At 41.7% G+C, this 18,195-nt stretch overlaps 1 protein-coding gene across 2 annotated transcripts in view; it reads right to left on the bottom strand.

Annotated features, from left to right (window-relative positions):
• nckap1l (NCK associated protein 1 like) overlaps positions 1–18,195 on the bottom strand; it is a 135,320-nt gene that overhangs the window by 11,387 nt on the left and 105,738 nt on the right. For both annotated transcript variants that reach the window (XM_039746803.1, XM_039746802.1), the window contains exons 27-28: positions 7,478–7,571; positions 6,993–7,109 (exon numbers count right to left, since the gene is read on the bottom strand). In XM_039746803.1, coding sequence (XP_039602737.1) covers positions 6,993–7,109; positions 7,478–7,571 — 211 coding nt within the window. The remainder of the gene's footprint in view (positions 1–6,992; positions 7,110–7,477; positions 7,572–18,195) is intronic.

The following is an 18,195-nucleotide window of genomic DNA, read 5'->3' on the forward strand; positions in this document are numbered from 1 at the left end:
CACCTTTGGATAACAGCCAATGCCTCATAAAAACTTAAATTCACAGGTGACTATTTGAGTAGTGGACACTTTGATGTTTATGAATGTTTCAACTCTCAAAAGCTGGATGCGAAGTTATCGATGAAGCCGGTTGTATGCTTACAATGCTTGACAGATGCCGAATGTCACTTCAACACAAGTCCTACAAATACTGTCGTGATTGAAACAAACCATGAAACCGATTATGACAGCAGCAATCCAAACTGTGAGAAAACAGTTGAAAGGAGGCGTGTCAGACTTCGTGGAACATTTACTGATGCAGCTAGACGGAAACAACTTTGTGACGCTGCCCCCAAATACTCCAGAAAAATCCACAAGTTAATAGACACACTGTCGCTAAATACTCGCAGGCAAATCCACAACTTAATAGAGACGCTGCCACTAAATATTCACAGGCAAATCCACAAGTTCATAGACACACTGTCACTAAATACTCGCAGAAAAATCCACAAGTTAATACCGGGAATTCCTGTTAAACATCTTAGATTCACGAGTAGTGATTTGGGTAGTGAACACTTCAATGAATGAAACCTTTTATCTTAACAATGGTTGACAAACACGGAATGTAACTTTAACACAACACGTCCTCCAAATACCAACCTGATTGAAAGAAATAATGATAATCAATCCTTGATGACAGCAACACTCATAACAGTCACAAAACAATTACATTGACAATCATGTTACGTTATTTTTAAAATGCTTCCTTTTCTTTTTCATAACTTCTTTAACACAGTACTTCTCCGCTGCGAAGCGCGGGTATTGTGCCAGTTGACATATAAACCATTATCTTTCTGAAAAGATCCATTCACGGGGTATACATTGCTGCTATTAAAAAATGCATTTCATTGGCAAAATTGTTCAGATATTATTCAAGCATTACATGACCAGTAGTGAGAAGACAGTGCTGGTACAGATTGAGTTGTCAGTTACATGGAAAGAACTAGTATATCTATTAAATAAACGCTCAGCAGAGTCGTTCTTGTTTGCTGTCAGAGATGCAAGTTAAAGTCTCATTTATACTGAGAGCATCTGCATTGCTGCGACCACTAGGGTGCATGTGACATAAATTTCTCCAGCAGTCCTGGTGCCTGAGCCTTTTGTCAGCGAACATGTACCTCCTGAATTTTGTGATCATGTGGACCAGTGTGCATCTTGTGAATCGACTGCACATGTGCTAGACAAGAAAACACAAGCTTGTTCAAGGAACAATTTAGTGAAGTGATTTAGTGCTACCTGCACCTGTACAATCCAACATTAAATTCATACACTGATAGCCAAATGTGCACAAATTCATGGTGAGAAATCGCCCAGACCCTGAACAAAAGTGAAAGTTTGTACAGGTAGAAATGGAAATATCTTTGAGTTTGATATGTAAAGGCAAAGAAGAAACTTTGGGGGACTCTGTACTATAAAGAGCTCTCTGTGACTGAATATACAGTGGGATACAAAAGTTTGGGCAACCTTGTTAATAGTCATTATTTTCTTGTATAAATCGTTTGTTGTTACGATAAAAAATGTCAGTTAAATATATCATATAGGAGACACACACAGTGAGATTTGAGAAGTGAAATGAAGTTTATTGGATTTACAGAAAGTGTGCAATAATTGTTCAAACAAAATCAGGCAAGTGCATAAATTTGGACACCACAAAAAAGAAATGAAATCAATATTTAGTAGATCCGCCTTTTGCAGAAATTACAGCCTCTAAACGCTTCCTGTAGGTTCCAATGAGAGTCTGGATTGTGGTTGAAGGTATTTTGGACCATTCCTCTTTACAAAACATCTCTAGTTCATTCAGGTTTGATGGCTTCTGAGCATGGACAGCTCTCTTTAATTCACACCACAGATTTTCAATTATATTCAGGTCTGGGGACTGAGATGGCCATTCCAGAACGTTGTACTTGTTCCTCTGCATGAATGCCTTAGTGGATTTTGAGCAGTGTTTTGGGTCGTTGTCTTGTTGAAGATCCAGCCCCTGCGCAGCTACAGCTTTGTCACTGTTTCCTGGACATTGGTCACCAGAATCTGCTGATACTGAGTGGAATCCATGCGTCCCTCAACTTTGACAAGATTCCCAGTCCCTGCACTGGCCACACAGCCCCACAGCATGATGGAACCACCACCATATTTTACTGTAGGTAGCAGGTGTTTTTCTTGGAATGTTGTGTTCTTTTTCCTCCATGCATAACGCCCCTTGTTTAGTTTCATCAGTCCACAGCACCTTATTCCAAAATGAAGCTGGCTTGTCCAAATGTGCTTGAGCAGACCTCAAGCGGCTCTGTTTGTGCTTCCTCTGCATCACTCTCGTATACAGCATCTCCTTGTGTAAAGTGCGCCGAATGGTTGAACGATGCACAGTGACTCCATCTGCTGCAAGATGATGTTGTAGGTCTTTGGTGCTGGTCTGTGGGTTGACTCTGACTGTTCTCACCATTCGTCGCTTCTGTCTATCCGAAATCTTTCTTGGTCTGCCACTTCGAGCCTTTACTTGAACTGAGCCTGTGGTCTTCCATTTCCTCAATATGTTCCTAACTGTGGAAACAGACAGCTTAAATCTCTGGGACAGCTTTCTGTATCCTTCCCCTAAACCATGATGGTGAACAATCTTTGTCTTCAGGTCATTTGAGAGTTGTTTTGTGAACCCCATGTTGCTACTCTTCAGAGAAAATTAAAGGAGGAGGGAAACTTACAATTGACCCCCTTAAATACTCTTTCTCATTATAGGATTCACCTGTATATGTAGGTCGGGGTCACTGAGCTTACCAAGCCAATTGGAGTTCCAAAAATTAGTTCAAAAAGTTTTGGAATCAATAAAATGACAACGGTGCCCAAATTTATGCACCCGCCTGATTTTGTTTGAACACTTATTGCACACTTTCTGTAAATCCAATAAACTTTATTTCACTTCTCAAATATCACTGTGTGTGTCTCCTATATGATATATTTAACTGACATTTTTTATCGTAACAACCAACGATTTATACAGGAAAAAAATGACTATTAACAAGGTTGCCCAAACTTTTGCATCCCATTGTAAATGGGCTTTTAGAAAATGATCTGCTAGCAGTGGTGTCTGTTCCCCTTTTTTTAATATTCGAGATATCCAGAATTTTAATATTCTGGATGGAATTACCCAAAGTATACTACAAACATGAAGAGGAAACAAAAGGGAGAGGAAGACCTTAAAGAAAGAGGAAAAAACACTTAAAGATCTGCTCAAGTCTAGGCCAGCATGAAGTTCACAGTATGACTTGAAAAGCCATGGTCTCCTGGTGTAGCACCCAAGTCAGCCTTCAGAGAATGTGGGAGTGCCACTTCTGAATGGCAAATTCAAACCAGGAAGTGCCTCATCTCCATCAACAACCAACATAAACACCACCTGTGTTTCAACAGCATTGCCACCAACTGGTTAAAAAGGGCTACTAGAGCACAGTGCAGAATACTGAATGGACGAGGATCCTGAGCTGGGATTAGTTATTATCGACCTCAGGATGGATATACTGTAAAATCAGTACACAGTAGAAGAGACACACTGAGTCTTTATATTAAGGATCAGGATGTACATTTAAACAATAATTTTGACACTTTGACACTGAAAGAAAATCTACCAAAAAAATGAAAGAAATCATAGAGAATAAAATGAGCAAATTTGAGAATAAAATCAAAGTATTTGGGGATCACCTGGAAGAAGTAAAGCACATGCTCACAACACACATTGAGGAAGTGGACAGAAATGGTGTTCTGCTGCCGAAAAAAGAATTCCCTACAATTCTAATGCAACAAACAAACTGTTGATATTAGAAGACAGATATAGAAGAAAAAACATCTGGATTGAAGGATTACCCAAGAAATTTGTAGCAGAATTTTTTTTCATAAATACTTGGAGAGTACTTTAAAGCTAACTCTGAGATCTTAACTGCTTATTGCCTGCACAGATCAAATGCCTTATTGTTAGATTTGATAAACTATAGGATAAAAAAAACTTAATATGGCACCTCAGACAGAATGAGATGCAAGCTAAAGAGTTTTTCAATAAAATTCAAAACCAGAGCTCAGTTTTTTAAAGGCAGAAGAACTTGATAGATTTCTGACACTCTCGCAAATACGGAGTGTGATAAACGCACTCCAAGACTGGAAAGCTGCACTCTAAGATGACTGCTCAGAAATTTTATCAAACATTTTCAGTTAAGTTAGTTCCATTAATATTAACAACATAAAATTACACAAGTAGCCCTAATCACATGTACACACACAATAAATGCCTGGAAATTGTCAAAAATGCATGAATTTAGATGATTTAGAAAACAAATCTTGTTATACATCTATACATGTAAAGGAGAGTTGGGATCCGAGAGACTGTGTTTGTGTGTTTGTGCCGTTCTTTTCCTTAGGGATGGAGAGTTAAGGTTCGTGGTGGAGGAGTCACGTGATCATCTCCCCTCCCATTCACGTCATTTCATTCTCGTGATTTCACTCCGAGAGACCGAGCTGAGTCTCATTCACGTCATTTCACTCCAGCTGACCCAGTCTTGCCGTTCTTTTTCCTTAGTGTTTAGTCCTCTCTCCTTTACTGATTTATATAAAGTAGAGTTGAGATCCGAGAGACTGTGTTTGTGTGTTTGTGGAGGGATGGAGAGTTAAGGCGGGTGGAGGAGTCACATGATCATCTCCCCTCCCATTCATGTCATTTCATTCACGTCATTTCACTCCGAGCTGAGCTCCGCAGCTGACCCAGTCTTGCCGTTCTTTTTCCTTAGTGTTTAGTCCTCTCTCCTTTACTGATTTATATAAAGTAGAGTTGAGATCCGAGAGACTGTGTTTGTGTGTTTGTGTGTTTGTGGAGGGATGGAGAGTTAAGGCGGGTGGAGGAGTCACGTGATCATCTCCCCTCCCATTCACGTCATTTCATTCACATCATTTCACTCCGAGCTGAGCTCAGCTGAATTCCGCAGCTGACGCGGTCTTGCCATTCTTTTTCCTTAGTGTTTAGTCCTCGCTCCTTTACTGATTTACTGTTTACTAGACACAGTACTTACTGAATAGTATTTTTTCCTATAGTGTTTCTACTTAGTGTTTCTTAGTGTTTAGTAGACGCGGTGTGCCAGTGTTCCCGGCAGTGTAGTGGTTTACTGTTACTTTCTACTTCGTTTTTGGACTTTAGTGTTTAGTAGACTTTTACTTTATCTCATTTACTGTTTTTCCCAGCGGTGTTGCCGTTTTTCCCGTTTCTATTTTTTATGTAACATGTTCACGAATTAGTCATACAGAAAATTTATATATTTTGGCTCCAGGAGGGCAAAACCAAAAATGCTGTATATAAAGAAGCTCTATAAGTCGCATGTAGATACATAATTATTCCAACTACAGCGACTGCAGCGAAGCGCACGTGGTCTGCTAGTCTTTATATACTCTGTTCTGTGCTTCAATCAATACCTGCAATCCAGTTTTCCATTTTTTACTTGAATTTAAAACAAATGTAGGTTGCAATTTAAGGCAGAGAAAAACTGTTATCTGTTGCTCCTATACACGATAATCACCTTTCTCAAGCGTATTTAACCTATGAAAAATGTCACAGATTAAGACACTTGGAGATCTGTATACAATGTATTTGCATTTTAGGAACAATTATGTTCCAAATTTAATTTTTCAGCTACAGAATTATTCTTCTGTATATAAATTCGAAATTTTGTTAAAAAATACCTACTTTTTAGCATCCAACACCATATATATTCCAGAGGCAACAGAAAATGACCTTTCAATTAACATCTCAGATAAAGGAGTAGAACTCAACCATCCATTGAATACACTATTCTAGCTCAGTATGTGCCAAGCATTTCATGATTCAACTGAAAATCTGTAATTGAACACATTTATGTCATTTGAAATTGTCTAAAATGTGCCCAGGACAAGATCCAACTTGCATGTGTTGCAGTCTGGCCTCAGCATTACTACACCATATGTTTTGGGAATGCACTAAATGAACATAATTCTGGACACAAATCTTTACATACTTCTCAGACAGCTTTGATGTCACTCTTATTCCTAATTCATTAATAGCAGTATGTAGTGTACTGCCAGATAGCATTAAGTGCATAAGGATAAATCAGCTATAATTGGCTATACCACCCTACTGCCATATTGGCCTATATTAACTGAAAGAATCCCAACCCACCTTCTATAACTCAGGGCGTAATCAACTTTTTATATTATTTCATATTAGATAAATTACATTTTCTCATAGAGGATATGTCCAAAACGCATTATTATGACTAGAATAATTATGCTGGGCCTGTCATTGACTCTGATATGTTATTAATTGTTGTATTTTGTATATTAAAAAAGGGTTTTTTTTCCGCTTGCGTTTCTCTTGTTTTTCTCTTTTCCTTGGATGGAGGTTGAATTTTGTTTTGTTTTTTCTTTGTATTTCTATTTTTCTCGTGTTTTCTCTCAATTAATTTTGAAGTAAATTCTTTTATCTGTTAAATCAATAAATAAACCCTCGGTGAAAGAAGTCCCCCCTTGCAAATGAAGAAATGTGGTCTTTTACCTGTCTGTTAGGAAAGTTCAGTAAGCTTCTAGTGAAGCAGTTGTTCAATATAGTGAACTACTGTATATTAAGACCGAGCACATTTCCTTGAATGTACATTATTCAGTATTTTATACCATTGTCATGAGCTTGTAATATATTAGATATGAGCAGGAAGTGTTGGTGTCATTTTTTGAAACTTTGGTGTCATTTTATTTTCTGTGGTTAGTGGTGTAATTCTGGTATACATTCTGCAGATACAGTTTGAGTTTCTTTCAATGTGGTACTCATAACATTCTATAATTGTACATCCATCTATTTTCTATATTTTCATAACACTGCAATGTAGTGTTTTCCAAGAGTAATGAAAATGTTCACCTGATAAAAGTGTATATTAATAATGTGTGAGAATTAGGTTACATACCTCCATGCTCCCGGCTGTATAATGAACCTTGATCCATGGCCAAGTTAGGTAAAGATACAGCAATGTAGACAAATAAAAGACAAGCCAGCTTGTATTCTTCATCAGCAGATGACATTTCTACACAGAAGTAAATGCCATACTAGTTATTTGCTGTTTCCAAATTAAAGATGAATAATTATTGAGGGACATTAAGGGTGCCAAATATCTGTACTATTAAATAAAGCATTTTCTAAAATTAATGTGAGTTATTCTACAGTAGAACTCCTGATAACTGTGAAAGCAACAGTGAAATGTATTTTCTAATTAATAGATACAGTACTGAAAAGTATGGAGACGTCTAGTTAAGGGAGATGATTTTTTGAACAGTATGCCATTAATTGTTAGCCAGAATGAAAAACCTACATACAAACACATTCTGCCTCCCATCAAATTCTAAATTTGAGACTTGTCTGTAAAGTTTTTAACATTAGAGTTCACGTTAATACCTGTCCTCATGCCTCTGAGTGCATTGACCAGTGCTGGATCAATTTCACAGGGAATCCCAGCTGCTGATGTTAACTCAAACACGCTTAGGGTGACCTGTAGTGGAAAGAATGGCATGTGAAGAAGCAATTAGAAACAAACCAGACGATTTCATTGAATTTAAATGGAAATCAATTTATTTGTTTAAATAACAAAAAGTGCCAATTGCTTGGAAACCAAAGAGTACAGTTGTTTCAAAATAAAATCAGAATGCAAGGATATTCAGATTACTTTACAGCTTTTATCAAATATTATTAGAGAAACTTTTTGAACATTTTATGAAAAGAAACTCTAATTACTTATTTTTTAATTTTTTAAAGATTAATTTAAAGGAGCTCCATATACAAGGCTGGGGTTGTTGGATGCCATTGTAACTACAAGTGTGATTTATGTCCATATAATTTAACTTTTAAGTAAATATACTGTATTAGCTTTTGATTTAATGCCCATTTTGCAATGCTGGTCTGCTTACAATTCCAAGGACAAAAAAACTGCTGTTGGAGGCACACCTAATCACCTTTAGGTCCCCAAACTCTTGCCCTTTAAATAATTAATTAAAATCTTATTTTTTTTTTAATATAGCATACCCTTATTAAACAAGCTGCAGCTAAAAACTGTTCATAAAACTTTTTAATAAATATCAGTTTTGACTGAGTTATTCATTAGTTGGGGCAGCACAGTGCTGTCATGGTAGTGCTGCTTCCTTGGACTGAGGAGACCAGGGTTCACGTCACATTATTAATCCCCCCTTACAACCCCCTCACTTGCTATATAGTGTGTTTGATTCCTATATGTCTAATCATTTTCTTCTGATGATTACATCTGGTAGGTTATCGAAAGCTTAGAAATAAAAAACTATTTTAAGATATGTGATCCATTTTCTCCATCTGTGGATCTCTAGCTACAAATATGCAAACCATATACATATATATGTGTGCATGTACTGTATGTATGTGTATATATATATATATATATATATATATATATATATATATATATATATATTTTGGAGGACTTCTGGCTTCCCATGCCGGTCCACACCCCCAGGCCACCAGGAGGAGCTCTCCCGACAGCAGGATCGTGCCCCAAGGTCCAGCAGGGCCTTATGGACTTTGTAGTGTTTATACACAGCCTTGCTGGATACCTTGGGGACCACCAGGAGTCGCTGTGGGGGGGCTTATGGGCCCTGTGATGCCGTATAACCCGGGAGTACGTCACGGTCACGTGACGGGAAAAAATGTCGTGTTCCCGGGTTGAATAAAAGGACTGATTGCCCTGACCCGGAAGGAAGTAGGAACTATGGACTGATGGGACAGAAAAAGCTATAAAAGGACGGTGCCTCAGTCCAGACACTAAGCTGTGCTGGGAGGTGGAGGAGCAAAGTGTCTGGGCGAGGAGGAGAGTGATTATAGTGTTGTGTTGAAAAGAGTTTATTGTATATGAGTAGTGTGGAGGGTGCTTGGTGCACTGTGGGAAAAGAAAATAAAAAGTATTGGACTTTTACCTGGTGTCTGGAATTCTACCTCAGGGTTCAAGGGAGCACTAGCGCCCCCTACTGCCACACTGGTGTAGTCGGCAGGATTCTCTGGCCGTCTGTTGGCAGGGGACCTGCATTCAAAATAAATTTCGTGTGGGCAGACAACCCTAGGGAAGACCCTCATCAACCCACGGAGGTGCAAACACCACCCACTAACGAAAAAACCGCAACAGTGCGCGCCATCCTGTTCTGCAGGACCATGGGAAAGAAGACCGGGAAAAAGAAGATCAGTCCCAGCGGGCTGCAGGGCCTGATGGACACCGAGAGGACCTGGACCTACCTGACCGGGAGCGAGGAAGACAGAGCGCTAATTCGGGCCGAACAAGCCCGGGTAGCGAAGAACTCGGGACATGGACAGCTGTCGAGCGCTTCGGACCCCCTAGACAGTCCGGGGGTGCCGCCATCTGTTACGAAGGCAGCTGGAGGTAAAACGCCCGACGTTTCAAATTTGTTTTTGTCCTGTTTTGCAGACGTCCGACGAGAGAATCGCAGCGGCGTCTCGGATGACGGCCTCATGCTTCGGCAAAATGGCCGCGGCTCCCAGAAGGCAAGTCGCGACGCGAGACGGCTAGAGACAGCCGCGAACGAGGACAACAGACTGGGCACCGGCGGTGCATGCCGGGACAGTGAAGGTAACCATGAGTCCTCAGACGAGGCCGGTCGTCTCCTTACGGGTCCGAGCCTCCTGGAAGGGGAGGGGGAGGTGAGCAAAGCACCGCCGAAACAAGTCGCAATCAACAAAGAGGGATGGGTTGTGGCTTACAGGTCTGCCGGTGAAAAGGAAAAGGCAGATCTCAGCCAGCTCGGAGTAGCCAGCCGTTCCTCTGAGGAGCCCCTGCACCGATTCTTCCAGGACTTAAAGGAACTGAAGAAACAAGTGGAAGAGCTGGGAGCGACGGCCGAGGCGCCGCTGAGGGAATTAAAGAAATATCTACGTCGACTGGGCCGAGAAGCTCCAGTGGTGATCGATGCGGGAATACAGGTAAGTCTGGCCCGTATCGTAGAGAATAAAGGGACACAGTGCAAGCTGACGCCGCGGTTAATAAGTAGCGGGTGTCAAAGCACCGTGTGCCCGACAAGAGACTGGAGCACGATGACCGAGTGGTTGGGGACTGGTGCAAACAGCCCGGGGCATGCGCGTGATGTGGCTTTCCGGAGCAGTGCAGCCCTCCAAAACCCGACCGGTCTTAAGTGTGGGGTAGTGCCGGTGATGGGAGTGCCGGGGGAAGCGCTGCTCGTGCCGATGCAGCTGAACGGTGCTATTCATCGGAGCAACGCGATGCTAATGACGCCACATCCGGGTAAGCGTAGGACAACGGGTGTGCAGACAGCAAAGAGGCTCTCTTCTTTCCATAGAGAGCCTCAAGCTGAGCACAAGCCCTAGATGAAACAGGAGGTTCCTAAACCAAAGCGTGGGTCTCCTGACATATCTGAGAGAATGCTAGAGGGCAGCCTTAGCGGCCATAATGCCCTCCTTGGCAGATGAAGGGGCGGAGTTCCCGAGATGTTTTTGGTCCCGCAGAGGGAAGCAACCAGGAGGGCTTCGTCGGTGCTACAATTGCCGGCGACCGGGCCACGAGTGGCGCCATTGTCCCCGGGGCGATAGGAGGTACACCGTACCCCCAAGGTTCGCTCGAGGACAGGGGCAACGCAGTCAAGGCCCGGATGACGCATCCTCCTGGAGGAGGACGTCCCTCGCGGGGCTGGACGCTCCGCCCCAGAAGTCGTCGATAAGGGGGAGGAACTGTGGAGGTCTGCCGGCTTTCCATGCCGGTCCGCACACCCAGGCTGCCAGGAGGAGCTCTCCCGACAGCAGGATCGTGCCCCGAGGTCCAGCTGGGCCTTATGGACTTTGTAGTGTTTATACACAGCCCTGCTGGATACCTTGGGGACCACCAGGAGTCGCTGTGGGGGGGCTTAGTGCACTGTGGGAAAAGAAAATAAAAAGTATTGGACTTTTACCTGGTGTCTGGAATTCTACCTCAGGGTTCAAGGGAACACTAGTGCCCCCTACTGCCACAATATATATATATGTATGTCAGTGTGTGTGTGTGTATATGTATATATATATATACATACAGTCATATGAAAAAGTTTGGGAACCCCTCTTAATTTTTGTTTATCATTGGCTGAGCTTTCAAAGTAGCAACTTCTGTGAACGATAGGGGGCGCTCTCGCTCCCTTGAACCCTGTCCATGACTCCAGACACCAGGTAAAAGTCCAAATGTTGACTTTATTTTCTTGCCACAGTGCACAAAGCACACTTTCCACCACAATTCTCATTAAACTCACAATAAACCACAATAATACAATCCTCCAGCTCCCAGACGCGTTGCCACCCTTCCACCCAGCTCAGCTCATTGTCTGCGAGTTCCCAAAGTCCTTTTATACTCCCTGACCCGGAAGTGTTCTCAATCCCCAGTCCATGTGATCCTCAATCACTTCCGGGTCAGGTAAAAGCTCTTTTCTTCAACCCGGAAGCCCATCGCTCTTCCTGTGACGAACCTCCGGGTCACAGGGCACGAAGAAGCCCTCGGTCCTCCCTGCAGCTCCCTCCTGTGGCCCCCACGGCATCCAGCAGGGCTTTGCATAAAAACTCCTTTGTCCAAGATGCCCTGCTGGTCTTCTGGGGACCTCCATGCTGCAAGGAGGGCTCCACCTGGCGGCTTGGGGGTATTGGCCGGGATAAATGGTCGGCCATCCATTACACTTCCTTTTAATATAAAGGGTGAGTACACCCCTAAGTGAAAAATGTCCAAATTGTGTCCAATTAGCCATTTTCCCTCCCCGGTGTCATGTGACTTGTTAGTGTTACAAGGTCTCAGGTGTGAATGAGGAGCAGGTGTGTTAAATTTGGTGTTATTACTCTCACACTCTCTCATAGTGGTCACTGGAAGCTCAACATGGCACCTCATGGCAAAGAACTGTCTGAAGATCTGAAAAAAAGAATTGTTGCTCTACATAAAGATGGCGTAGACTATAAGAAGATTGCCAACACCCTGAAACTGAGCTGCAGCACAGTGGCCAAGACCATACAGCGACAGGTTTAACAGGACAGGTTCCACTCAGAACAGGCCTCGCCGTGGTCGACCAAAGAAGTTGAGTGCATGTGCTCAGCTTCATATCCAGAGGTTGTCTTTTGAAAATAGACATATGAGGTTGAATAGACGTGCAGAGGTTGAAGGGGTGGGGGGTCAGCCTGTCAGTGTTCAGACCATACGCCGCCGCACACTGTATCAAATTGGTCTGCATGGCTGTCGTCCCAGAAGGAAGCCTCTTCTAAAGATGATGCACAAGAAAGCCCACAAACAGTTTGCTGAAGAGAAGCAGACTAAGGGCATGGATTACTGGTCTGATAAGACCAAGATAAACTTATTTGATTCAGATGGTGTCAAGCGTGTGTGGCAGCAACCAGGTGAGGAGTACAGACAAGTGTGTCTTGTCTACAGTCAAGCATGGTGGTGGGAGTGTCACGGTTTGGGGCTGCATGAGTGCTGCCGGCACTGGGGAGCTACAGTTCATTGAGGGAACCATGAATGCCAACATGTACTGTGACATACTGAAGCAGAGCGTGATCCCCTCCCTGGGCCGCAGGGCAGTATTCCAACATGACAACGACCCCAAACAAACCTGAGGGTAAAGGCGCTGGACTGGCCAAGCATGTCTCCAGACCTAAACCCTATTGAGCATCTGTGGGACATCCTCAAACAGAAGGTGGAGGACCGCAAGGTCTCTAACATCCACTAGCTCTGTGATGTCGTCATCATGCAGGAAAATAATGGTGGCCACACAAAATATTGACACTGTGGGCACAATTTGGACATTTTTCACTTAGGGATGTGCTCACTTTTATTGCCAGCAGTTTAGACATTAATGGCTGTGTGTTGGGTTATTTTGAGGGGACAGCAAATTCACACTGTTATACAAGCTGTACACTGACTACTTTACATTGTATCATTGTGTCATATATTCAGTGTTGTCCCATGAAAAGATGTAATAAAATATTTACAAAAATGTGAGGGGTGTACTCACTTTTGTGAGAGATATATATATATATATATATTGTGATGTATGGCCAGCCGTTAATACCCCCACACCGCCAGGTGGAGTCCTCCCTGCAGTATGGAGGTGCCCCGAATGCCAGCAGGGAATTATGGACGTTGGAGTTTTCCTTTACAGCCCTGCTGAATACCATGGGGGCCACTAGAAAGCGCTGCAGGGAGGATCAGTGACTATTTTCCCTATGCCCCGGAAGTACACATGGACAAGGGGAATGACGTGCTTCCGGGGTAAAGAATAAGGATTTTTATCTGACCTGGAAGTGTTCCTAGTCACGTGGACAGAGAGGGCAAAACACTTCCGGGACAAGGACTATAAAAGACTGAAAGAGACACCAGAGCATTGAGCTGAGCTGGGTGGTAGGAGGGCAACGCGTCTGGGAGTGGTGGAGAGTATTATTATTGTATTTGGTTGTTTATGAGTATTGTGGAGGAGAGGGTGCTTTGTGCACTGTACTGTGAAAATAAAGTCAATTATTGGAGTCGGAGGGTTCAAGGGAGCGATACTGCCCCCTATCTGTCACTATATATATATTTATTGTCAGAGACCCGGCCGGGAAGCTCAGGAGGACCGGAGGAGGGCTTGCGCCTTCCCCAGACCATGTGGGGGTGAACACCCTGGTACCTTTTGGGGGCCACGGGTACAGAGTTTTGAAGCTTAACCCTGTAGGGGTTGTGTGGCACTGTAAATAATGTACAATAAACATGTGTTGGGTGACATGAACGTGTCTGCCTATCTGTGTCCGGACCAGTCTCCACAATATATATATATATATATATATATATATATATATATATATATATATATATATATATATATATATATATATATATATATATACGTGTGTGTGAGTGCATATATACACACTGTTTGTATGTATGTATGTATATTCCTGGGCATATCTTGAATTGTGCTTTTGGATGGGCAGGCACTCTATCCAGGGTTCTTTCTTGTCTTGCAAATGATGCTGTCACAATATACTATGGGCCATCATTTCTTTTTCTTGATTTTCAAAAGGGTTTTAATAATGTACCACATGAAATACTAGTGATCAAACTAAAAGAAGTGGGAGATCAGGGCACCATTTGTAGATGGGTGCAAAATTGACTCAAACACAGGAAGCAAAGGGTAATGGTGAGGAGAAACTTTTTCAGAATTAGGTAATGTTAAAAGAGGTCTCCCTCAGGTATCAGTGCTGTGGCTGCTTATTATATATAAATGATCTAGACAAGAATATAATCAATTAGCTGGTTAAGTTTGCAGATGATACAAAACTTGGAGGGCACAGCTGAATCAGCTAAATTGTTACAGAGGGACTTGGACGGCATACAGGCTTGGGAAGATTTGTGGCAAATTAAATTTTATTTAAGTAAATGTAAAGTATGACTTGTAGGAAGTAAAACTGTTATAGTTTTATATGAATACAAGATGGAATATCTGAAAGGTGAAAGTACACAACATGAGAAGGACCTAGGAGTCCTAGTGGACTCATCACTATCTACATCCGAGCATTGTACAGAAGCAATCACAGGTAATAGGATGCCCTGCTGTGTGGAGTACAAGTCAAAGGAGATTAAGCTTAAAGTTGTGAGGCTTCACCTGAAATATAGTTTTGGTCTCCATATTCCTAAAAGGCATATTGATGCTAGAATAGGTCTAGAGAAGAGCAACGAGGCTCATTCCAGGAGTGAGGAGTATGAACTATAAGGAGAGACTGAAGGAGTTGTACCTTTTCAGTTTAAGAAAATGGAACTTAAGAGGTAACATGATTGAAGAGTTTAAAATGAATGGAATTAGTACCACAGGTCCCAGGTGTAACTTTAAAATAAACAAGAACATGAGGACATGTCTGGCAGCTTTTTAATGGCACATTTCACACAAATGTTAGAAAGGTTTTCTTCTGAACCAAAGAACCATAAACACGTGGATTAAATTACCAAGTATTGTGGCTGAGAGCAGGAGCATGGCCAAGTTAGTGACCTTCAAATCTTGATGTTATTTTGGACAATCTAAGTAAATTGGATGGACAAGCTTTTAGGGTGAAAGCCCTGTTCTTATTATACTGTCTCTAATGTTCTCATGATCTTGAAATTGTGCTCATTAGGTTTGTTAAGTGAATAAAGGGGTGGATAGATGTTACTCAGTATTTTTATTTTTTTGTTCAACATTCTTTTTTTTACTGTGTTCTGGGATGTTATTTTGCAGTAGACTATATGATTCTGAACATAAAAGTGGAGGTGCCCTTTATAAAAATAAACTGAAATTGATATTTTTTGATTTTATAAAGCTGCCCGTGATATCGGATGTTTTGTTAATTAAGACTGAATGAACTAAGGCAATTTTGCTTTTATATGTTAAGATTTATACTGTGCTTAAAATTATCCTTTATGTTGTTTTCTGAAGAGGCAGTAGCTCTCTTGGAAATGTGTTCTTTTAAAATTGCGGCATATTAAGTAACTAAACAATATAGTAATATTCCAGAAAAGGCGATATCCCTCCCATCGTGATTACAGCGGTACAAGAATCACATGAGAAAAAATATACTTTAGCTTACATTTACTGACGGTTAACGCGGTTACAGATGGGAGGCATATGGACAGACTTTATCCAGGTGGGAATCTGGATCAACGCAGGCTGCCATTTTCTCGTCCCCATGCTGGGAGGTTTTTCAGAACTTTGCCGACTCAGCCTCAAAGGGTCTGGCTGTTGTCCAAGCCTTTAAATAATGTCTTGCTTCACTTGCTGGTCTTCTCTGTCTCCAAACAAGGGCTGAACTCCTCCTCCACAAAATACAGAAATATCATAGTGCTGACATGCCGGTTCTCATTCTCCCAATAAGGAAAGAAGATTTTGTGCTGACAGAGGACAGAAATACTCTTCTGTGTTTAAGCTGACTATACAATCTTCCAGTTGTCTTTGGTTATCTAATCCAATGCTTGGTTGGCAATTCTAACTGCTGAGCCCCTGTGTGCCGCATGCACATGTGAATAAATCCATACCAGTGAGCATAGAGACAGTGACATTAATATTAAAGAAAAATGTAGTATAACAAGCCACCCTTTGTCACTGGATCTGTGACAAAAACAATACTTGAAGTTATATCCACAAAGCAAAAGGTACTTGATCCCCCGTCACAGTGTAGATATTTCAAGATCATTTGTGGAAATGTGAGATGTAGTACCAGTATAGCTTCTGTACCATTCATCTAAAACCAGCGTAAACATGGACAAACAGTTACATTTAACATGGTGTCACCGAGTAGTGATCAATGTATCTCATCAATGGTGTTAGTGGAGATTTTTGCCCTGTTATTTCTTACATGGTCTGTGTTGTATCTACATATTAATGAATTAATGCAGTGGGTGTCATAGCTTCAGGTTATATTACAATCCTATATAGCATCTTGATGGATTAGACTATTCTTTGGCACTCCTATCATTTGTCGCTTCAGTATGTTGCTATATGTGTCCCACCCTTTGGTGTCTGATCCCTTTATGAGTTACAATAGTGGTAACGTAACTCAGATGCTATTCTAGCTTCATTGCTATGATTATTAATTGTTCTTAGCTAGTATTATTGCATAATTGTTCATTCACTATCTTTTATCCTCCCCAACTTCACTATCAGATGTTCTATTCCAAGTTAAAAATTTACAAGTTCACATTATTGATAAACTAGCAAAATACCCGCGCTTCGCAGCGGCAAGGTACTGCCTTAAAATTTTTATTAAGAAGAAAATTAAACCTTTTTAAACTGAGGGAAAATATACCAATAATTCTTTGTTAAGGATCTCTTTGTATACCACATTGTGAGTTCGGCCCTCCGGTTGTAATATGAATAAACTGTGCGCTGAGCTTACTCTTGAGCATGCAACGTACAGTTGGCCATGTGAACAGTGATCTTGTTTCAAATCTCACAGCTTGGATTGCTGCTGTCATAATCGGTTTGAGTTTCATGGTTTGTTTCAATTACGACAGTATTTGTAGGACTTGTGTTGAAGTGACATTCGGCATCTGTCAAGTGTTGTAAGTATGCAACTAGTTTCATTGATAACTTCACATCCAGCTTTTGAGAGTTTAAACATTCATAAACATCAAAGTGTCCACTACTGAAATCGTCACCTGTCAATCTAAGATGTTTAAGAGGCATTGGCGGTTGTCGAAAGGTGTAAAATATTTGGCCATTTCGGTACACTTGAAAGGGACAACTGAACAATTCAGCGGCAGCCATCAACTCACATGCAGATCCATAGGTGAAGGGCTTAAGCATTTCACTCTTCTAGTGCTCATGTGTAGTATAATTATCGCCTGTACCGTCATCATTCCACACCTTGAACCTGTCCCAGTCATTCAATACATAAAACACAATGTTCCTCCGGATATCATGAGTCAGCCTGATATGGCCGTGTAATATGTAACAGAGAATGGAAAAGGAAGGTGCCATCTCCGGGCATGGAAACCACTCGGTAAGTGACAGTTCTTTGATCGATGGATGGGGGTACAGTTGGAATGATAAAGGAAATGGGTACCTGAGCAATGTAAAGTAAGTCTAAAATACCTACACAATAACTATAATCGTAATAAATGAACAATAAAACAGCGGAGAAGCCGTGGATTAAATAAAAAGGCGGTAGTTATCAGCAGGGAGACATGAATCCTGTGGCGAAGCAAAGGAAGGGAATGTAGAGATTGGAGCGACGGACGGCCTTATATAGGCAGGCAGCCAACAATGTGGGAGGCGTTGGGATGGGGGACCCAACGCCGCCCTCACATGGTGACCGAGCTGCAGGCTATGGACATATATATGTACGTAAGTAGGATTCAGTTAGTGTTGGGAACCCGCGTACCAAATTTCTTGAAGATGGGCCCATAAGTAACAAAGACCGTTGAAAAGTTCAATATGGCGGCCGACAGTGGCATCATACCACTGAAATAAGTACGTACATTGGTTTCGGTTAGCGCAGGGAAGCCGCCTAACAAATTTCGTGAAGATGGGGCCATAAATAAGAAAGTTAAACATGGCGAACGTTGTCGACCGTAATGACCGTTACGCATAGAATTTCGAAATGAAACCTGCTTAACTTTT

Source organism: Polypterus senegalus, chromosome 3 (assembly GCF_016835505.1).
Source record: "Polypterus senegalus isolate Bchr_013 chromosome 3, ASM1683550v1, whole genome shotgun sequence".
NCBI lineage: Eukaryota > Metazoa > Chordata > Cladistia > Polypteriformes > Polypteridae > Polypterus > Polypterus senegalus.